This window comes from Chrysemys picta, chromosome 1, assembly GCF_011386835.1.
Source record: "Chrysemys picta bellii isolate R12L10 chromosome 1, ASM1138683v2, whole genome shotgun sequence".
Lineage (NCBI taxonomy): Eukaryota > Metazoa > Chordata > Testudines > Emydidae > Chrysemys > Chrysemys picta.
The window spans coordinates 162,859,968-162,882,047 of NC_088791.1; the positions used below are offsets into that span (position 1 = coordinate 162,859,968).

At 42.4% G+C, this 22,080-nt stretch overlaps 1 protein-coding gene across 8 annotated transcripts in view; it reads left to right on the plus strand.

Moving 5' to 3' along the window:
* NECTIN3 (nectin cell adhesion molecule 3) overlaps nucleotides 1-22,080 on the plus strand; it is a 198,791-nt gene that overhangs the window by 102,587 nt on the left and 74,124 nt on the right. For 4 of the 8 annotated variants that reach the window (XM_005283612.4, XM_065588388.1, XM_008165827.4 and 1 more), the window contains exons 2-3: nucleotides 6,296-6,634; nucleotides 18,120-18,416. In XM_005283612.4, coding sequence (XP_005283669.2) covers nucleotides 6,296-6,634; nucleotides 18,120-18,416 — 636 coding nt within the window. Of the gene's footprint in view, nucleotides 1-6,295; nucleotides 6,635-13,661; nucleotides 13,755-18,119; nucleotides 18,417-22,080 lie in introns of all 8 variants that reach the window. The other 4 variants (XM_065588390.1, XM_024103460.3, XM_024103461.3 and 1 more) reach the window with 2 other exon arrangements.

Consider the following 22,080-nt stretch of genomic DNA (forward strand, 5'->3'; position numbering starts at 1 on the left):
CAAACATCTTGTGTAAAGGATAAAAATAGTCTTTCTGTAATGGACACAGAGTACAAATATATGGCTACGGTCCCCTCAGTTCCCAATGAAAGTTGCCTTGATGTCAGTGGGAGGCTTTCACATAACTATTTCCGGTAGAAAACAGGGCCTTGATGTATAGTAAGTCTTAAGCGCTCATTACTTTACTTTGGCATTCAGCATCATTTACTGGGGAAAATATACTACTATTCAGGGCAACTGGTATTTTTTCTTGGCCATTTCCCCATTATTTGGTGTTTTTTTTTTTTTTTTTTTTTTTTTTCTTGCAACAGCTCTGTTCTTTTTTATCCATTCTCTTGGCAAAAATGAGCCATTAAACAATTTTGGACACAAATCTAGTGATTGGTCATGAGAGTTACCACCCAAACTGAATAAGATGAATAAGAGCAACAATAGTTGAGTGCTCTGAGTCCAAGTTTTGTGCTATCTACAGATTTCTTAAGACACCACTGCATTCTTGCTAATAGCCTTCCAAATGTGATGTCTATCTTCAGTACTGGAAAAGCTAGCAATTTATCACCAACGTGGGCAGCAGCCAAGCTCTCAAACTGTGTGTGGTTGGCCACAATCCTCAGTCAAGCCAGGTGCTTAAAAATAAATAAATAAATAAACCTTGCTCTGTAGTGCTTGTGAAACTAGCCATGCAGTCATAGCTTAGAGTTAGGTCACAGACTCTAGTGAATGCATAACGGATGAAACTCAAACTATCATGTTAAAGCTACAATATAAGGTCTATGCACAAAAATATCAAATACTGGGTTTGCTAGTAGAAAAACAGCAAGAAGGCAGAAAAAATCAATTGAGTCCAAATTTAGTACTGCAGCATTACACATAAATGAGAACACATACTGAAACAAAACACTTAACTATGAGATTGTACAGGTATATGCAGGCATGATGATTCTCTAATTGAATAGGCATCACTATAACTTTCTGTTGGAAATTGAAATACCGTATTTTCCGGTGTATAAGACGACCTTTTAACCCAGGAAAATCTTCTCAGAAATCGGGGGTCGTCTTATACGCCGGGTGCTGAAACTTCAGAGCCGAATCTGCGGTCACCACATATGTCTCCCGGGCTGCTGCGGCTGCCTCCGCTCCCTCCCTCCCTGACAGGAGCGTGGGAACCAGCTGCAGCTGCCGCGGAGTGCCCGGGCGGGGGGGATCCCTACGGGGGAAGGGAGCCACGATCCGCATGGGAGCAGGCCAGGGGCGGATCGGGGTGAACAGCGGGGGGGCGGGAGGGCATCTTGCCCCAAGGGGTGACGGCTCTTGGACAGAGAGAGTGAGCGAGCCGGGGCCCCTCGCAGCGCGCCGGGAGCGGCACTTACTTGATGCTGGGCAGGACAGTCCGGGCACCGCCGGGACGCCACGCCCCAGGCCAACGGTGTCCACTGTCGCCTTGGCGGCCAGGCTGGGCTCCGTGGCAGGAGCCAGCAGCGCCGAGTGGCGGCAGGCGGCAGACGTGGGCCCTGCGGGCGTGGGTCAGGAGGGCCGGCCTGTGAGCTGGGCTCCAGGGAAGGGGCAGCCGGCGCCTCGGGCCGATGTCCCCTGGGGGACAGTGGAGAAACCTGGGAAGGGGTCGCTTATAGGAGCAGTGTGGGGGCGCAGTCATTTGCTGCGGCGGGCCGGGGGAAGGAGACCAGCACTCCCCCTCCCCTCCCGGCCTGCATCCCCTGGTGCGTTATGGGGCCGATCATCCCGCGTGGGAGAAAATCCCAGCCTGAGCCGCCTCCCCCAGCGCAGCACCCCTCGGGCATCTGCCTTCCAAGGGGGTTGCACGCCCCTCTGCACCCTCCCCCGCCATCAGCCGGCCTGCTCTCCCTGGAGAATCTGCGGTCACCACATGTGGTGGGGGGAGCTCAAAAACAGCCGCGGCCGCATGAAAGCAGCAAGGGCGGAGCAAGCAAGAGAGAGATAGGTGCTGTGCCCAGAAAAACACGCCTCTTTCACCCGTCTGGCCCGCCCTTGTATCCTATTACCTCCTTCTCTGCCTCTCAGATCTCGCACATGCGCGCCAGAAGGAGGTAATAGGATACAAGGGCGGGCCAGACGGATGAAAGAGGCGTGTTTGCACTACCGCTCTGATTGTCTTGGAGACAGGGAGGGCTGGGCAGGCAGGGAGAGCTGTGTGGAAGCAGAGAAAGAACTGACAGGAAGGGGATGCAATGCTGACCAATCCAAGCAGGCTTTGTATACAACAACCAGCCAATCGCCGTTAAGGTACATCGCTTGCCGTGATTGGCTGGTTGTTGTATACTGGGTACCACATACAGTACAGCACCAGTATCTGTACCTGTTCATACAGTACAGCACCAGTACATACAGTACAGTATACTAATGTCCAACAGTCAAAACCCCATCATGGCTCCACCAGCAAGAAGCAAGAAATATGAAGCCAGTTTCAAACTTAAAGTTGTAAACTTTGCCATGGAACATAATAACTGCGCTGCTGCAAGACAATATGGAGTAACAGAAAAGATGGTTCGGGACTGGAAAGCAAATGAAAAAGCATTAAAGAGTATGCCAAGGGGTAAGTGTGCATTAAGAAGAGGCACCCCACATTGGCCAGAACTCGAAAAACATGTGGCAGACATGGTGAATGAGCATCGCCAAAATGGTTAGGTAGTGACACGAAATAAAATACGTTTGTTTGCACTTCAGTGGGCCAAATCTAACCCAGATCACAGCAACAGATTTAAGGCCACTGTATCCTGGTGTACTAGATTCATGGAAAGGCATAATATGGTACTGAGGCAAAAGACGAAAATTGCCCAAAAATTACCTGCAGATCTTGATAGCAAAGTAAATAGTTTCCATCGATACATAATAAAACAGCGCACTAAACATGGCTATGCGTTAAGTAGTATTGGAAATAAGGATGAAACTCCAATGAATTTTGATATGGCTGGAAATAAAACTGTCCATCAAAAAGGTGAAAAACCAATTTTAATTAAAACAGGACATGAGAAGTCCAGTTTTACAGTGGTACTAGGATGCACAGCTGGTGGCGGCAAACTGAGACCAATGATTATTTTTAAAAGAAAAACAATGCCGAACCCAAGTTCCCTGTTGGTTGTTTTGTACATGTGAATGAAAAAGGCTGGATGGATGAAGAAGGGGTAAAGCTATGGCTTGATAATGTATGGAGCAGGCGACCAGGTGGACTTATTCAAAAATGTAGTCTACTGGTGTGGGATATGTTCAGGGCTCATTTAACTCCCAGCACCAAGCAAAGGCTTGCAAGACTAAACACAGATGTGGCAGTTATTCCTGCAGGATTGACATCGTTGGTACAGCCACTGGATGTGTGCCTAAACAAGCCATTTAAAGATCGCATTCGAGAACAGTGGAGTGAATGGATGGTTAGCGGCGAAAAGTCATTCACAAAAGGAGGAAACATGCGTGCTCCACAGTTGGATGTTTTGTGCAAGTTTGTCATAAAAGCCTGGAATGGTATTGATGCAGAAACAGTAATCAAGTCTTTCAAGAAGTGTGGCATATCAAATTCATTAGATGGTATGGAGGACGACTACTTGTGGCAAGATGAAGAGGAAGCCGAAGCTGAGACCACACCATCTGATACGGAATTCGATCCATACGATGACTGCCTTACAAATGTATCACAAGATGTCATTGATGTACTTATGATATCAGATGACGAACAGGAGGATTTTGAAGGCTTTTAAAGGGAAACTGTCACGCCAGCAAACCCTGTAAAAATACCGTAGCTTGCCGTTATGATGGGCGTTGCTAACTCGCCAGGGACTTGCCCGGCACTTGCTCTTTCTCTATTGTTTATCTTCCTCCTATCATCATCAGTTCCAGTTTGGTTGACATCTTAGAAAACAAACAGCATGGCAGCTCCCATGGGTTTATTGTCTTATCCTTCCTTTCAGCTTTAGAGTGAATTAGGAAAAGTTTAATCCACTTGCACTGTTTTATGTTTACATGTTTGATGACAAACAGCCTTATGTTTATAAGTGACAGTTTTCCTGCTAAGTACCTGCATGTCATAAGCATTTGAATTAAAATTACCATATTGAAATCAAATCTGATGTTTTTTTAATTTTTATTTGGTGTGCATTGGAAGAGGGGTAGTCTTATACGGCGAGTATATCCCAAACTCTATATTTTAACTGGAAAAGTTGGGGGTCGTCTTATACGCCCAGTCGTCTTATACGCCGGAAAATACGGTATTTAGACTACACCATGAGATTGACTAGGTAACATGGAATCAGAGAGCTTGAATTAACATTACTGATAATTTTAGGTACTCCCTTGTGAAATAGTTCCTGGTAACCCAGGAAAAAATAGGAGTAAGTCTTTATTCAGAAAGTTTACAGCATATTGCATAAAGTAGATTAGCATATTTTTTTAACACCTAGCAGTACCCTTAAGAGCCTAGATTCATTTAGAGTGCTTGCTTATTTTGAAACTTCATAACCATCACTGCAGCATATACAGAAATTGAAAGTTGGTGTTGCTTGTGTACTGGATCTGAAATCTGACTTAGACTTAAATTTTTGTCCTTGGTTTGAGTTGATAACTATAATAAATCTATGCTCTGCAGTAACTTACAGGGTGCTTGATTGCTTTAAATAGTTGAAGCTCAGATATTAAGAATGCACTGCAGTTTGCATACAATGCCTAACAATGGGAAAAAATAAAAAACGGCTGATCCCTCCAATGCACTTTAAATTAGTTTTAATGTTCTAGATCTTTTTTTGATGGCTTCAGTGTGTCAACTCTTGCTGGGGGCCACTCTGACACATCCATCTCTCTATCCCTGCCTCCCACTGCCCTTCAGTGAGAGCCTACCCCGGGGAAGTGAGGCCGGGATCTCACTGGCTACCTGCGGCTGGGTGGGCGGGAGCCGGGGAGCTGCCAGAAGAGAGTCCCGGTGACTGATCACTGCAGTCGCTTCCACTGATGAGAGCCGCTTCCAGGGACATGCACAGTGGCCCCACGTGTCTCCAGAGGAGCTGCTTGGAGAGGGGGCTTCATGGTGAAGGGCGCCGATCCCTTCTGGCAGCACCAGCGTGAACCCCATGGTGGCACATTGCACTGCCCTTGGTAACAGCTATTCAAGAGAAACAGCTGGGTGCTGCAGGGAGGGGCCACTGCTTTGCCTCCCCCATTCTCTGCCTGTGCTATGTAGGCTGTTGTGGCTGCAAAAAAAAAATCCACTGGTGGCCGCATTTGAGAAACGCTGTTCTGTGTGCAGACGCACACAAATTTGTTATGGCCCTTGAGGATGAGCTCTGTTCTTAATTTCTAAAACTATTTGTCTTGGTCTTGAACACTTGATGAAGTTGTAAATATTGTAGAACTTTTAATAAAAGCAGTGAGGTGTCTGGCCCACTCAAAGCTAATTTGTAAAACAGTGGATTGGGACTAAGTGCTGATGAATGGTGGAGTGAAAGTTGTTAGTGTAGATGAGTATTCAGCAGAAGAAAACGGATGGGGAGTGAAAGCAGGACAGACTGTAGCTGAGATAAGATAGTAACAGTTCTGACTGGCTGTTTCCTGTTAGGAGCTTCCCTGAACACTAAGACAAGATAGAAGTTAGAGAAAAGAGTCTTGTGGTGGATGACAAAAGTTCAATGTCTGACTTGGCCACAGACTTATCATATGGCATTGGACGCTTCACTCGCACTCTTTTTTTTTTTTTTTTTTTTAAATCAGTAAATGTTGGTTACCATTGATTTCACCATAGAGACACAGACTGACACACACATCTCTGATATTACAATTTATGGATAGGTAAAATAATAAAAATGCTGCTTAAGAACTTATTAAGTTTGATTTAAGGATATTTACTTTGTTAGTCACATGTCAAAATAATGTTGTTTTTTAATGGGTACAAAGCTTCAACTGTTTAAATTTCAACATCTACTCATTATATAATTGTCCTGACACTGCCATAATTTCATGCAAATATGAACATTAACATTGATCTTTAAGCCTTTTTAAAAAAAACATTATTCTTCAGTTATAAAAACAAAAATCAATTTCTGCCAAATCTAGTTATTCGTGTTGGTAATGAAATACATTGCTCAGCGTGGGAACCCAGGAGCTGGTTTTTCTCTTCTGTGCATCAGTCCCTAAAACCTGCCTCCAGGGAAGTATAATGCAATAGAGTAATAAATTAAGATTTTAAATGAAATGCAAAAATTATAGCTAAAGGTAAATACGTGCCTTTAGATTTGATGTTTGATGAAATTCAACTAACGTCACATTTCTTTGTTTTTAGGTGCCTTGGCTGGACCAGTGGTTGATCCACATGTAACAGCAGTTTGGGGGAAGAATGTCACACTGAAATGCATAATTGAAATAAATGAAACAATAACACAAATCTCATGGGAGAAGATACATGGTAAAAGTACACAGACCATTGCTGTTCATCATCCTGAATATGGGTTTTCTGTTCAAGGAGAATACCAAGGAAGAGTGTCATTTAAGAACTACTCACTTACTGATGCAACTATCATCCTAAACAATATAAGCTTCTCTGATTCAGGAGAATATGTATGCAAAGCAGTTACATTCCCACTAGGAAATGCTCAGTCATCAACAACTGTAACTGTATTGGGTATGTTTGCTTCTTAATAATATATTTGATTTTTTTTACCCCAAAACCCCCCCACAAAAAGCAAAACAAACTTCATAGGACTTCATGTGTGGCAAGCTGGGGTCTGAATCGACAGCACACTGTCTTGCCATGCACTGATTGGCTGTTTACTTTCCTACTGTACACTGAAAGTTCACTAGTGGGATTTGACAGATGTTTCAAATATTGTTAGTGGGCTCCAGCTTTGTAAGGAAGTGATCAAATCTCTTAATGCTGTGACTTACAAAAGTATATAACTCATTCTTCCGACTCAAGTTTACTTTAACAATCCTCTTGGCTGACTTAGAAGACAACACTGAGCAGGTGTTGTAATGCAGTATTAGTTGATTTGTGAGGTTTTTTTGGTAGATGTAGTCACATCCACGAGAGCTCTACAAGCCTTTTGATTCAAAGTCATTCTTAGTGATTTGGGGAGGACTTACATATTTTAAATCAGAAAATCAAAGCACTCGGTCAAATAATCCAAAAGATGAGAATAGTGTGTGCATTTAAAAAAAAAAAAAAAAAAAAGAAAGGTAGGTAATACAGTTGGGCCTTAGGTGCAAGAAAGAGAAAATAAACATTAAGTGACAGAATTAATATACTGGTCAGTGCTTGCTGAGTGAAGAGATTCTCGGATGGGTTACAATAAGCTGAGATGAAATTGCTGCTATGTCAAATGTTTGACAAATACGTAATAAAATAGTGCAGTTAATTAAAAACAAACTTTAACATTCTAGCATGTTTAAAATAAACTGCACATGAATGGGAGAAATTTCAAGCATTTTTATTTATAAGCTTTCTTCTCAAATTTTAGAAACAATTCAACTAAAGGCAAAAAACCAACTTAACAAAGTTTGGCCTGAAATTTTGAATAAATAATATAGCTGACTTGAATGGAAAAATCAATATGTGATTTAAAGGAGCTTTGTTAAGGATGCTCCAGGTGTATTGATCTGATGAGATACTAAATGACTGTAGGAAGGCTTTTGATGGTGAAATAAGTAAATTGCTGTGTACTATTTTAAAAAGAAACTTAATGGCTCATTAAAGGGTTAGGGAGGGCACTCCAGCAAATATGAAGTAATTGTTCATCCTTCCCCCCCCCCCCCCCAAATTGAGTATTTAAAATGCTTGAAGTAAAAACTTAACTAGGGCCTTGTCTTACTAATCCACATTCTTATGTTTTCTTGTTCATGGCATTAATATCAAACAAATAATGGTTAAAATGAGTTTAGTTTACTTATAGATTAGTAATTTTAACTAAAACTCTGACTAGAGATTCATGCATGGAAAAAAAGTGTAGACAAACCCTCACCAATGTGAGGTGAAATGATGCATTGTTTCCGTTCTGTAAGGAACTTTGCTCTTGGCTGTAACAACTTTTTTGTAAAAAAGACCAGCTGTACTTAAGCAAAATAAAAATATTTGATGAAACCTCTAGTATGATGGAGAAATTCCTGAAAATAGCTGAATAATGTATCTTAAACATTTTAAGCAATAATGTTAGTTTTAATACACAGGGACCTTTTTGGTGTGGCAGTGACTGTAACATAGCTCTAGAATTAATTTTTTGAGTTGGTATTTGTCTCCCAGTTACTCCACTAGCACAGTAAGTCATAGAACTGGTTCTGTGAAATATGGACTATAGTTTTCTTTGTGTGATGATATTTTCTACAGCTTGGATTTGAAGGAACATGTTTCTAGTTTCTCAGTTTTTTTCTTCAGTAAATAATTAATTTAAAAGGCTGAATGAGTAAAGCGTTCCATGTTAAGTAAGGCACAAAAGAATTGCTTGTCAACTGCAGGCCTCTGTTGGTGAGGGGAGGAATGGGGCACCTTGAAAAATAGTTGGATATGAAGCAATTGTTTGTTGTAAGGGCAATCAGAAAGACCTCTGCCCTTCAGACTGTCATTGTAAGGACAGAGAAGACCGTGATTGTGGCTTAGATGGTGCATTGTGTAATACCCACGAGACACATGTTGTGTGGGTAGAAAGTCTCCAGGACTATAGTAACATGAAGAACAATACACGTTTTGAGTTTAGACCTGACACAGGTCATGCTACATTTTGACTTTAACCTGTAGCTGATGGGCAGGTATTTAGGAGGTGTGAACTTGGGAACCTTTGATTTGACCAGTAAAGTGAGATGTCCTTAAATATTGGTGGAGTTAAAGTATGACTATGTGTTGTCAGACAAAGAGCTCTTCTCCAAAGTCCTGTCTTAAATCAGGAATCCTACTTCAGTTTCCAGACAGGCTGTGATAAGCACTTGCCTCTCTCAATTTTTTAGCTGCTGCTCTTAATCTGGGAAAGTGTTAAAATGAGTTATCAATAGGTACCATCCATTCATCGGGAATGCAGTGTCTGATTGAGTCTTGATGTATTACTGAGATCTGTTCCTTCCTCCCCATGTCTGTGTGGACTGCAGAATAGTCTATTACTGTCTAAGATTTAATTTATAGTGCCTTGTTGCTATTATTTGTTAGGTGAGTTGGTTACATTGCACTGTATAGCCCCTCAAGCCCTTCTCTCAAGAATTTAGCATTTAAGTCTCTCCCATGCTTCCTTTTCGTCCTCAGATTTCCTGTAGGCTTCATCTTGAGCAGGATGGTTCCTAACTTCAATCTTGATACTTTTCTTGAGGAAGTGTGTTTTGTCTACTTGAAATGTTAGTTGCCTCACTTGAACTGGATTTTACCAAATAATTGAGTTTTGACTTGAGCTATTTAGTCCTGTTAAGAAAAAAAGATGTCACACATCTAGTAGTATTCAATGGAGCAGAAAGCTTAAAAGCTGTTAAAACTGTAAGAGGATTTTAGAAAATAAGTGATAAATATAAAAGGAATGGTTTTCTCTTATATAATTTTTTTTTATATATATATAAAAAATTTTCTCTGATCTCAGTGAACAATAAATTCTGTATACATTTTGTATATATTTACTGCTTTGAGCAATTCTATTCATGGTTGTGTTGTCTTGTAGCTTTTCTTCACCTCTTGAATTTCTGTGATGGAAGATATTGCTGTTAAGATGAAGGATATGGAAGGTGGAGAAAGATGTATTATCAAAGGTGTTCACTTTTTTGGCAATGTGGTGTTTCAGACCCAGAAAGCAACAGTTCTTCGAGTGATGATCCATCCGTATGTGTATTCCACAAGTGGGTGCACATGTGTAAATAATTGTAATTTTCATAGTGTAGTTTAGTATAGTAAACATCTCCCTGGTCAAGGAACACAATCCCTTGTCACCCGGGGACTATGCCAAGGATCCCAGGCTTCAAGAACTGTCTCTCTCATGCGCATTCATTTTCCATTAGCGACGAGTATTAATGGTGCCTCTGTCTGGGTGAGGCACACGTTTTGGTGAAGTGTGGCATCTGTAAGGCCTTCCAACCCAGAACTAGAATGAGCCACATCTCTGCAAGTTCCTTATAGAAGAGGTAATGAAGCCCCTGGTGCATTCTGATCCTGGCCAAGGAGACTGCCCTGTACAGTGGCCTCCACTGATCTGTAGTGCCCCTCTGAGCACGAGCCATTGTGTGGAGCTGCTGGCACTGAAGCCTAAGGACAGTCCCCACCACAAAAGTAAGAAACACTCTTATGGGCATAACAGCAGACCCACACAGTGGACTACTTACAAGAGATTAGTTCACTCCCCTACCTGTACTAGGTCAGGTGAGATGCAGCACTTGGATCCAGCAGTACCAATGCTGGAGGGTAAAGCAAAGAAGCAGGATGACCTCGGTACTGGGACACTTAGAGCATCAGTCTACAAGAATAGTTCTGGATGCTCCATCAGTGCTGCCTTGCCAGCATGCTGACCCAGGTCACTTTGGAGTCTCAACAGGCACCCCGTGGACTCAAGATATAGAAACTTTCCTAACACCAGAGGAGGTATTCCTGCTATACCTGCAGTGTCTACTCCTCATGGGTCCGTCCATTCTTTGCGATGTCCCCATACCTGAGGATGAACTGCTGTTCCTGCTGCAGGAGAGGCCCCTTTCCCGTCCATCGGACCGAGCCCTCTGGTACTGATAGTCCTGCCATTTCTGACCGAACCAGTATCCAGCTCAGGAGTCTCAGGGCGTAGCCCCATTGACATATCCACTGCTGTGCAGGAGCCTGGACATGCAGCCGAAGCATCCTTATCTGCCTGGCTGACATTCTCTTCTCCCTTCTCCTCCCGTCTCCCAAGAAGCCTGGTACTGCTTCCCCATGGGCCCTCCCAGATGGATGGACCCCTCATTCTGACCCTACTGGAGCCCATGGGGCATGTACCACAGACAACCAGTGCTATGGCAAGGATCCTATCATGCCTCAGCATGCCAACCAGCTCTGTTGGTATATGAGGAGGAAGATGTGGAATCGGTACCGCCAGTTCCAAATGGAGCCTCCTCATCACCAGATGAGGTGGTCATCCTTTTGCTGCTCTCTCCACCAGATGACTACTGGTGGTACCAAGAACTTCTGCAGAAAGTGGCTACCAACTTAAAAATTCCACTGGAGGAATTCCAGGACCCCCAACATAGTCTCCTGCACATCCTTCAGCCACAGGGAGAGTGCATGTGGCCCTTCCTATAAACAAGGCCATGCTGGAACCAGCCCAGATCATTAGGCACACACCAGCATTGTGTGCCCCCATTCCGAAAAGAGCCAAGAGACAATGCTTTGTGCTGGCTAGAGGGACCGATTTCCTATTCACACACCTGGCTTCTAATTCATTGGTCATTCAGGTGGCTTTGGAGTGGGCACGTCAGCACCTGCAGGCAAGGCTCTGCTGGCGAAATAAAACTTCACCATGTACAGTAGGCTGGCAGAGTTTTAAGTACAAGTGCCCTGCAGATGACCAGACCCAGCTCTAGGCCTTAGTGAATGAAGGAAAATTAGTAGCAAAATTGGCCCTCCAGCTGACACTGCATCCCATTCTGTGTGAGTGCACAGAATTCATGTCCCCTGCAGATTCCTTTGCTTCCCCGCAGAAAAATGACTTTCTGACAGGGAAGCAAAGAAAAGCTGCAAGAGCAGTCACACACCACTCCCTAGCTGCACAGGTACATCATTTCAGGCAGCCGGTGGAGAGGTAAATCACCACAGGGCTGGAGACATCCTAGCCAGTGGTTTCAACCCTGAGCTGGGATCAGCTGCTAGTCCCGGCTGGGCTGGAGACAGGAGAGGACAGGACTTTCTCTTCCCCTGCAAGGAATGGCTAGAGCTGTCTCAGACCCACCCCCAGAAACCTCCCCCAGATGCAGGAAGCTTAGCATGCTCCCCTGCTTCCTGACCCCATCGTTCCTCAACTGTGGGTGGGGGAGGTCACAGGGAGCTGCTCCCCCATCCGCCCAACCCCTGTGCATCCGGACATTCCATACCCAGACACCCCTTCCGAGCCTCACCTGTACACCCAGAACCCCCCCTAGCTCTCCATACCCGAACCCCACCGCACCAGACTTCCTCAACCCCCTGCAACTGGAGACCCCTGCACCCAGATCCCCTGCCTTTGGACCCCTACCCCTGCATCCAGGCCATCCCCCACTGAGCTTCCCTGAGGCCCCCCCCATCCAGACCCCCAGGCCACTGACCCTCCCCCCCAACTAGCTGTACCCAAACCCCCACCCCAAGCCCTATTCCCCCAGCACCCAGATCCTTCTGCTGAGCCCCAACCATCTTCACCTGAAAGCCCCTTCAGAGTTGCACTCCCCCAACAAGCCTCTGTGAATCTAGACACCCACTCCCCACTGAGCTGCTTGCACACAGATTGTTCCACACAGAATCCTCTCACCCCATACCTGTATCCCCCCAAAACTGATCCCTTCCACACTTGGATCCTGCCTGGTTGAACCTGCCTGCCCCACACCTGGGGCAGAGGGGCAGGGCCCCACACCTGGGGCAGAGGGGCAGGGCCCCACACCTGGGGCAGAGGGGCAGGGCCCCACACCTGGGGCAGAGGGGCAGGGCCCCACACCTGGGGCAGAGGGGCAGGGCCCCACACCTGGGGCAGAGGGGCAGGGCCCCACACCTGGGGCAGAGGGGCAGGGCCCCACACCTGGGGCAGAGGGGCAGGTGCAGCCTCACCACTGCAGCAGTCTGGAGGGTCGGGGAGTTGCAGGGTGATCTCCCACCTTCATGCAGCCAGTGGTCTCTGCTCCCTGCTGCCATGCTGAAGCCTCTGTATTTATTTGACAAATAAAACTTGCAGAATTTTTAATTTTTTGGCACAGAATGCCCTCAGGAGTACCCATTCCTTGGCCACCAGATGCACAGGGACTTGTGGCTTCAGTCTTGTGGTTTCCTGAGGGAAGTCAAAAACACCATCAAGGATCTCCCTTTCAAAGAAGCCGATCTTTTTAGTGATAAAACGAAAAGTGCGTTCTCTGGGATCCATGTCACCGACAGTTTTCAAGAGCTCCTTGCATTTCTCATGAGGCTCACCAAGGGAGATGCTTTTCTGTTCTTTCTGCCTCAAGCACAGGAAGAGTCTTCGAGGGCAAAAGCATACTGGGAGGACACCCTGCTAACTAATATCTCCTTGTCTTCACCAGATGAGGCTGTGATGCCTCCCCCAACTTCTGACAGACTGTGCCAGATGGTTTGAAGAGCTAATTAAACAAATTGCCTAAATCAAGATTTACTTGGAGTAGATTGAAGAGTCCTATCATAAGCTGTTAGACATTCTACACATAACAGCCTTCTAACAAGTGGCATTGCGAGTAAATGAGACTTTGCTGGAACCTTCCAAGACCATCTAGCAGACCCCAGCGACGGTATCACTTACATATATAAATGTGCAGATTAAAATTATTACATTCCAGCCAATAACTCAATTTCTGTTTACATACCCTACCCCTAATGCCTTGGTTGTCGACAAATGGGTTTTGGCGTTTATAGCCTCAGGTTATTCCATACATTTCACCTCTATCTCCCCAGTTCACCCTCCTTCCTTATTCCTTTTCATGGACCCATCTCATGAGCATTTACTGAGACTTGAAGTCCTTTCTGTCATGTGTAGGGGTTATAGAAGCTGTTCGAGTCCAGCAGAGGGAAGGAATTCTGGTCCAAAAAAGCCTCTGGATGCAGAAATTCAGGATGGTGACACTCGCAGGTATTTTTCCATTGCTGTATTCTAGAGATTGGTTTTTGGATTTTGATCTTGAGGATGTGTATTTTCGCATCATGATTCACCCCTCCCATGAGATGTTTTCTTCATTTCATAGTCCACCAGGATCACTTGTATTGTGCTTCGCATCAGTTTCTTCTGCTCTGAGGGTATTTTTGAAGGCCCTGGCAGTAGTCTACCTTCATTGACCTGGGATGGTTGTCTTTCCATTCCATCATAATTCTGTTCAATGGCCACTCTTACAGCAAATTTGTCTTTATAGTGAAGACAGCTTTGTCCCTTTTCCACACGTTAGGAGTTGAGCTAAACAAACAAAAATCCACTTTGACCCCACTGCAACTGGATTCCTAGGATCTTCTCTTGGTGCCATAATAGCCAAAGGTTACCATGCCAGGGACAGATTTGATACAAACCACCCTTAAAAATTCAAATAAGTCCACAGACTATGTCAAGAAATTGTCTAGTATTGTTAAGACACATGGCAGCTTGTGACGCAGCATGCCAAGTTACATCTTTGCTGGTTCCAGGGATGGCTCAGAACAAGTGCAGTTTAGACAAGATAGTATCTGTCCCTCATTGAGTATTGGGTTGACTCAGTCGGTGGCAGGACCTGTCCAAAGTATGTACCGGAGTTCCCTTTACCCAATCTCCTGCTATCACTAACTTCAAATTATTCCTCATGGGGTGCACGTACAGGGGGACACACAACTCAGCGCAAATAGTGAGCCCAGCACTTGTCTCCAAATCAACTTCCTGAAATTGAGAGCTGTCAGGAATACCTGTATACACCTTTATTCCCTTCCCCAGGAACCAGTCTGTTATGGTCATGACCGACAACATAGCATTGGTGTTTTTATATAAATCATGAAGTGAGAGACGATGTGCTGTGCTGAGCCTCCCTCTGTGCAGAATCGGTGAAGTTAAGGAACTGGTGTACAATGAAGCACATGCTTATCTCACCCTTTTACTTCCAGGCATACAAAACACCAGAGCCAACCACCTGAGCAGGCACTTCTCCCAGGTTTGCCCAGGTGTGAGTGCGACACTCTGACTCGAGCATACTTTCCTAACCTGGTGACTCTTGGAAGTGGACCTCTTTGCAACCACTGTGAAAATAAAGTGTGAAATTCTGCTCTGTGTGGGGATAGGAGAACGTCATCAGGTCATAGGGGCCGCATTCCTCACATATTGGACAAAGGGCCTTCTCTCTGCATATTTATCAACACTATTGCCCCTGAAGGTGCTGAACAAGATCAAGCAGGACAAAGCCAGGGTTATCCTAATTGCACTGATTTGGCTGAGAGACATTCCTTAACTGATTTGTCTCACTTTGTGTCTGTCCTTGCTCCTTCCAATCATTCTCCATTTGTTATCCCACAGTTCTGGGCACTCTTCCTCTCAGAGCTTGACTCCTTGATGGTTCTTGGGGAATAGAGGTTTCTTACTCGATAGAGGTACAACAGATCCCATTAAACAGCAGAAAGATCTGTAGCAGAGCTAGCTACACCTCTACCCCGATATAATGCTGTCCTCGGAAGCCAAAAAAATCTTACCATGTTATATCAAACTTGCTTTGATCCGCCAGAGTGCTACTTTACCGCGTTATATCCGAATTCGTGTTATATTGGATCACGTTATATCGGGGTAGAGGTGTACTTTGAAAAGTAGAGAATTCATCACCGGTGTTTTCACTGGCAGTTTTTCCTACCAATTCCCTTCTTTGCTGTTCTTGATAATCTTTTTGGAATTAAGGTGGTCAGACCTTAGTTTGAGTTCTGTCAAAGATTTGGTGGTAATCACAACTTTCCATTTACTAGGGGAGGGGGCTTCAGTATTTGCCTTCCCCACAATGACAGAGTTCATTAAAGCACTGATAAATTTATTCCCACAAATAAGCCAACCTACTCTGGTATGAGGCTTGAACTTGGTCCTTAACTGCCTCATGAAACCTCCATTTGTGCCTCTAGCTAGTTGTTTTCTGTTCCACTTACCTATTAAAATGACATCACTTCTGCCATGGGCCAGATAGGGGCATTGATATTGGACCCCCTTCACAGTATTAAGGAAAACATTTTATTACAGCCTCATCTCAAACTTCTTCCTAAAAATTCTTTGATTTCCACACTAACCAAGCAAATATAGCTTCCTCCCCAATTTTGTATGTGTGGTGTCCCTCTCCCCCCCCCCCCCAATTTTCCAGCCACACCAGTCCAGTGAAGAATCTGCATTCCATACGGTGAATGTTGGAAGGGTGTTAACTTTGGTGTTAACTTTGTATCTGGACAGAGCCAGACCATTTAGAAACTCTCAGACTGTTTCTTTTGTGGACAGATCAGAAGGATCTACACTTTCCACCCAAAAGACTTCAAAATGCATTTCTGGGTATATTCTGACTTGTTACGAGATCACTAATGTTCTGTCCCTTTCTAGAGTAATTGTCCGCTTAACTAGATCTCAGTTCACTTCTATGGCGCTGTTGAAAAGTGTTCCAGTCACAGAAATTTGCAAAGTCGCAACTTGGCCATCAGTTCAGTTTTTCCAAACGACGAGTCTTGGTACACACTTCCAGATCAGATGCTGCTATTGACAGTGCGGTTTTGTCAGCAGTCTTAAATCCGACTCTGAAGCCGCTCCCTCCTATGGATACTGGTTGGCAGTTGCTTGAAGTGGAGCACCCATCAGGACACTAATTGAGAAAGGAGAGGTGGTTTAATTTTACAGGAACTGAAGTTCTTAGAGATGTCTTGATAGGTGATCCATTGTTTGCCCTTTTCCCCCTCTGCTTTGCAGTCTTGTCTTTTGGGACCTCATGATAGAGAAGGAACCGAGGGCCGTTTGTCTGCGTTGCTTTGTGCATCCTTGATACGGGACCCGAGGTCTGGAGCCACATTTGTGTGCTGAACAGGCACTGCTACCGAAAATGTCAAAGATGTACCTGAAGTGGAGTGCACATAGGGGGATGCACCTTGAAGAACTCGTGTCACTGTACAAGTGACATCTGCAAGTGGCATTATTTAAACAATAGACTACATTTGGATTAAGTAAGAATTCTACGTTAGGTCAAGAATTGGTGGATGACTTACTGTATTCACTAGGCAGATGCATAATTGAACCTTATTTATAAATAAAATATACAAATTAAGCGAGAGCTTGACTTTTAATACTGACTACTGTAAGAATTATTTTCTCTTTTAAATATAAACTGCAGTAGAGATGCTTCTGGACACAAAGTTCACAAAAGCTTGGGCAATTAGATATTCCCCATTAGTACCTTGTAGCATGGGAGTGAAATAAATCTCTTATTTGTAACTGGCATAACATTCATAAGTAGACTAAATTTCCTTGCACTTAAAAGTTTGATTTCTTCAGAGGCTTCCCTGAATGTATATGAGTTCAGCCTTCCTGGATGTCATTGATTCTTGGGCATCTCTCAGGTCTTCCGTGATGTTGGGTTTTTGCATGTTGATTGTCTTGATAGTTATATTTATATTAAAAAAAAAAAGAGAGGGGGGGGAAAAAAAAGAAGAGCTTAGTTCTGAGTAGTAAAAAGAATCTGTTTTATGGCCAGAGCATAATGCTGCAAGCCACGCTGTTAACTACCAAAGATAGTAGGCTAAAGGACATAACGTGGTCTGATTTGTTTAATAGCTTGTGGAACAAGAATTTTTAGTACTGTTGCTCTTCAACTAAAAACAAAAAAACAAAAAAAACCCCACCCCGATATCTATGAAACTAGCTAGGTGGTAGCACTTCAGGTATACAACAAAGATGATTTGGGTTCTGAGAAAACACTAGTGCAGGAGATGCGTAGTTGTAGATAAGTGCATCATACATTTCTATGAAGTGTGTAAAAAATTGAATAAATGTAAGTTAAGCTACAGAATTGCTTAAGTAAATGTGTAAAATATAGTGTCTTCCTGGTTAGTAAAACCAATCCCACCAAATGTAGCCTAAAGGCTATATTTAGTTGCAGTTCACATGTTTTAATGGTTATCAACCTTACCTTAGAGAGGGAAAATCAAATACAGACGCAAAGCTAGATTAAAATAAATGATTTAAAACAAGGTTTCCTGCTTGCTGATTAAAATTTGATTTATATCACTTTGATTTTAAATCAGTCCACCCTGGCAATGTTCAGCACAGGGGTGTCAGAGCTGTCAATTGTTCAGATTACTTTAAAGTATCCATTGTGTCATCAGCTTTACCTGCTGGTTAACAAATCGGCCTTAAAAATGAGTTAGTAGCTGTAAACTATTGGGATAAAATGTACATACAGGAAATGAAGTGACGTTAATTCAACTTTTCTGTCTTGACTGAAAACATACTTAATTACTCTTTTTATTTCAATAGTTGAACCCATTGTGAGCCTAACAAAGGGACCAAACTCTTTAATAGATGGTGAAAATCAGACAATAGCAGCCATTTGTACAGCAGCCACTGGAAAACCCGCTGCAGATGTTGATTGGGAAGGTGGTCTTGGAGAAATGGAATCCCGTTCTACTTTATTTCCAAATGAAACTGTGACAGTTGTCAGTCAGTACAAACTCATACCCACCAAATTTGCCAGAGGAAGACGCATAACTTGCGTTGTGAGGCATCCAGCTTTGGAGAAGGAGATGAGATATCCTTACACATTGGACATACTATGTAAGTATACAACAAGTTAACTATTGCTTTTACAGCTGTTATTCTTTCATATTACAACTAGGCCTTATAGTACGTTCCATCAGTAGACCTGCAAGCAGTGTACAAAGAAGGTTAGTATCATTCCCCCATCACACAGATGGGGAAACAGCCATGGAGAGGTGAAGGGAGACCAAGGATTTTCAGCAGGCAGCTGGCCGAGCCAGGAGTAGAACCCAGGTCTCCTGAGACCCAATTAGTTGCCCTACTTGCTGAGACACATTACCTTTTAACTTTTTAATTAACTTGATTTAATTACCCATTTATATTCCTCATATGCTTCTTCATGGACTTGTTTGTTAAAAAATGTGACTAATACTCAGATGTTGAAGCTGAAAGAACTCAATTCCTCTTCTTCAGCTTTACAGGGACTTGTTATAAGTAAAATCTATTTTTTCCATTCAGCAACAATTGAAGTATTTAAAAATACTTGAAATGGTAATTATCATTTCCCACTTGGAATAATACAAGGCATGATATTCCCAAAACTTCAGTGATGAAAAAATGTTAAGGGGTAACTATGCTTAACCAGCTCACTCATTACACTACTGAGAGTGGATAACTTGAGAATCCCTCAACTTGGAAGTCTACTTTTTTTCTTAATATAGATCTTTTGGCTTGTTAAACTTGAAGTCCCTGAAAGAAACAAGTAACAGAAGATAAATTGCCAAGCCCTCCTCATTATTTGATCCTAAGGCCTACCTTGTCAGAATATTCTTTATAATTTCATAACTGCACCTTCTATCTCAGCTGTTGAAATATGCAGAACTTTCATCTGTTAGCAATGTTTTTGTCTTTATTGCAGCAAATAAGTTTCTGTGTATGACCAGATAATTTTGGATTCTGCATATTTACTATTGTTAGCATATCACAAGCAAAAAGTATGGCATATGTACTTAAATTTCAGTTCAGTAACAAATAAAATGATAAAAGACCTCTTTCTTGCCCTTTGCTGTTGAGTTTCTGGCTACCTGAAAAACTGTCTTGATGGTCACAGATTAAACCCTAACAAATTTAGGGCTTGTTTACAGTGCCTTGCAGTTTGGATTATGGGAGTGTGAATAGCATTGCATACCAAGTGCTGATCTGCAACTCCCCCATGTGGATGCTGTGGGTGTGAACTAAGAGGTTCTTAAAACAGGACTACATTAATGTGAATTCAGGAACCTTAGTTCACACCCACAGCATCCACACAAGGGAGTTGAAATGCAGCACTTGGTGTGCAGTCCTTTTCACGCTACCATAGTTCGAACTGCAGTGTAAGACATAGCCTTAGCATATCTCCCTAGATTGACCAGTAATAATGCTGTGCTCTGGTGGATTGCTGATTTTGACAAGAGTTGCCCCCAAAATAAATTCCGGTCAGTTTCTCCCCAATGAAGAGTAACTTCTAACTTACCATAAATAAGTTTCTTAAAACTTTACATTGTATGCTATGTTTGTCATTTTGATGTGCTGTTACAAACTTTAGTCCACATAACCCAAAATGGATGCCTAAAGTTGGGCTACCAAATATATGGCCAGAGTTTTCAAAAGTCCAGAAAAATGTGGGTTCCTAAGGATGCAAAATTTAGCTTTAGGCATCCATTTTCAAACTTAAACTATAACACGCTAATGCGTGCACAGGAGATGGGGAAAGGAAGTGTAGGATGTAGATCTCAGACTAGAAAAAGATTGTAGTTTACATCTATTGATGGATTAGATTAACTTAATTCATATTTCAGAAAAGCCCTTGAGTGGTGAAAAGATTTAAAAAAAATACTTTCTCTCCTTACTAACATCAGGTCCCTTGCTGTAACCTGTTGGATCAAAGAATTAAATATTTACCATCAGTTACTAGTTGGTGGCATAAACACATGACTAAAAGAGAATTTTCAGTAAATTTAAACAAAGGTTTCTTTTTATGCTTACCACTTGTAAATGATTTGGTGTATTGGGGGTGGGAATGACCTTGAGACTTAAGTATAATTACTGATTTTTTTTTTTTTTTTTTGCCTTCAGCCATCTTGGGAAATACCATAATAAATGAACTTATGGTCTGAGAATGCGATCAATAGTAAAATTATTAACATGAATCAGGAAACATTTGAAATTGTATTAGGACTAAAATTATGACCTATTCCAAGTCATACACAACCTCCTCTAACATAACCTTACAGTAGCCTATCAAGTAAACCCACTATTAAAAACTTATAAGAATTGTCTTTCAAAAATATTCTTTACAAATATGTTCTACTGAATCAATGAACTTGTAACAATTTTTAGAACAGTCTATATTGGAGTGGCTAGTTTTATTGTCTGTAATTGAATTTGGAAAGAACTTTAGACTAAGTTATGCATCTTTTCCCCAATATTAGGTGGAAATGAATAAACTTTAACACCTTCCAAAACAAATTATAAAAAGGTATGGGGCTTCATACTCCTTGCCTAGTGTTCTTCTAAAATTGTGTTGAGCATGGATAGAGAAACAGTTGTGCTTAGTGCTTTGTTTCAACGTATATTAACAGTCTTCAACTGGGTTCTGGATCACTGCACTTGAATCTGAGTAGAGTATTTTACTGGAGTAGTCATAAATAAATATAAAAAGCAAGTTGTGAGAACTGTAAATACTCCATCCAGGCCCTGTGCCCTGATACACAAATAAGGAAATTATCACTTTTAAAAAAATTGTCTAAATATAAAATGAATATTAACTGAAAACTGAGGCAGTCCTGTTGAGAGAGACTACTAGTTTTTAAACTGCTACTCTCTAAGTGTCATTTGCACTAGTGAGTAGTTAGGATGCATTTTTGTTCTCTCCAAACACTCGTAATGACAATAGCTGAAGAGAGACAGGCATAACAAGAAAATTGCCAGTCTCTATAACGTAACCTTTCTGGCCTAGCCCAGTAGCAATAACCAATATCTATAATATGCCTCAAACATAAATTAATAACACTAAACAATATAAGAGTTGGAAAGATGTGGCTTCAGTGAGAAGAGAGCTATATTTCAAGTCTTGCTCTCCTTTTCAATCTTTGTGCCACCTACATTTGGAGGAAGTAGTTGAGCCTGCTGTCCTGGACTCGGAGCAACGATCCTACTCTGAATTCTGATCTTGTATTACTTCAGTGTGCTATACCTTTACTTTTTACTGTAGCAGACTTTCAGTTGGTATGTCAATTATATTTGAATGTTTACATTATGTTGCAGTATACCATGAATTTTCCCCAAGCATATCAGTGGAAGGCTTACAATAAGTGTGTATTTAAAACTGTCAGACATTTTCTACAGCTGGGTTAGGGTGAGATTCTAGGGTCAAGACTTCTAATACTGAGGGGTTGAAAGAAGTTTGGGAAGATGGCATTCAGATTGAAGCCATTATCACTATTAATTGTCTTTTGAGCCTTTGAAAAGAAATAAAACAAAATTAAAAACAGAATACACTAAAGTTCCTTGTGGGTTTGACTAGTAGTATTAATTAACATAGGCACAGAGCAGATGCCTACTACATTATAAATAATTAGCCAAAAGTTACTCATGTCGTATGTGCAATTCATCATTTACCACTGTGTAATATGAATTTTTTTAATTCACAGAATTTGGTACATTTGAACTATTGATGTTAACACTGCATTATGCTAAAAAT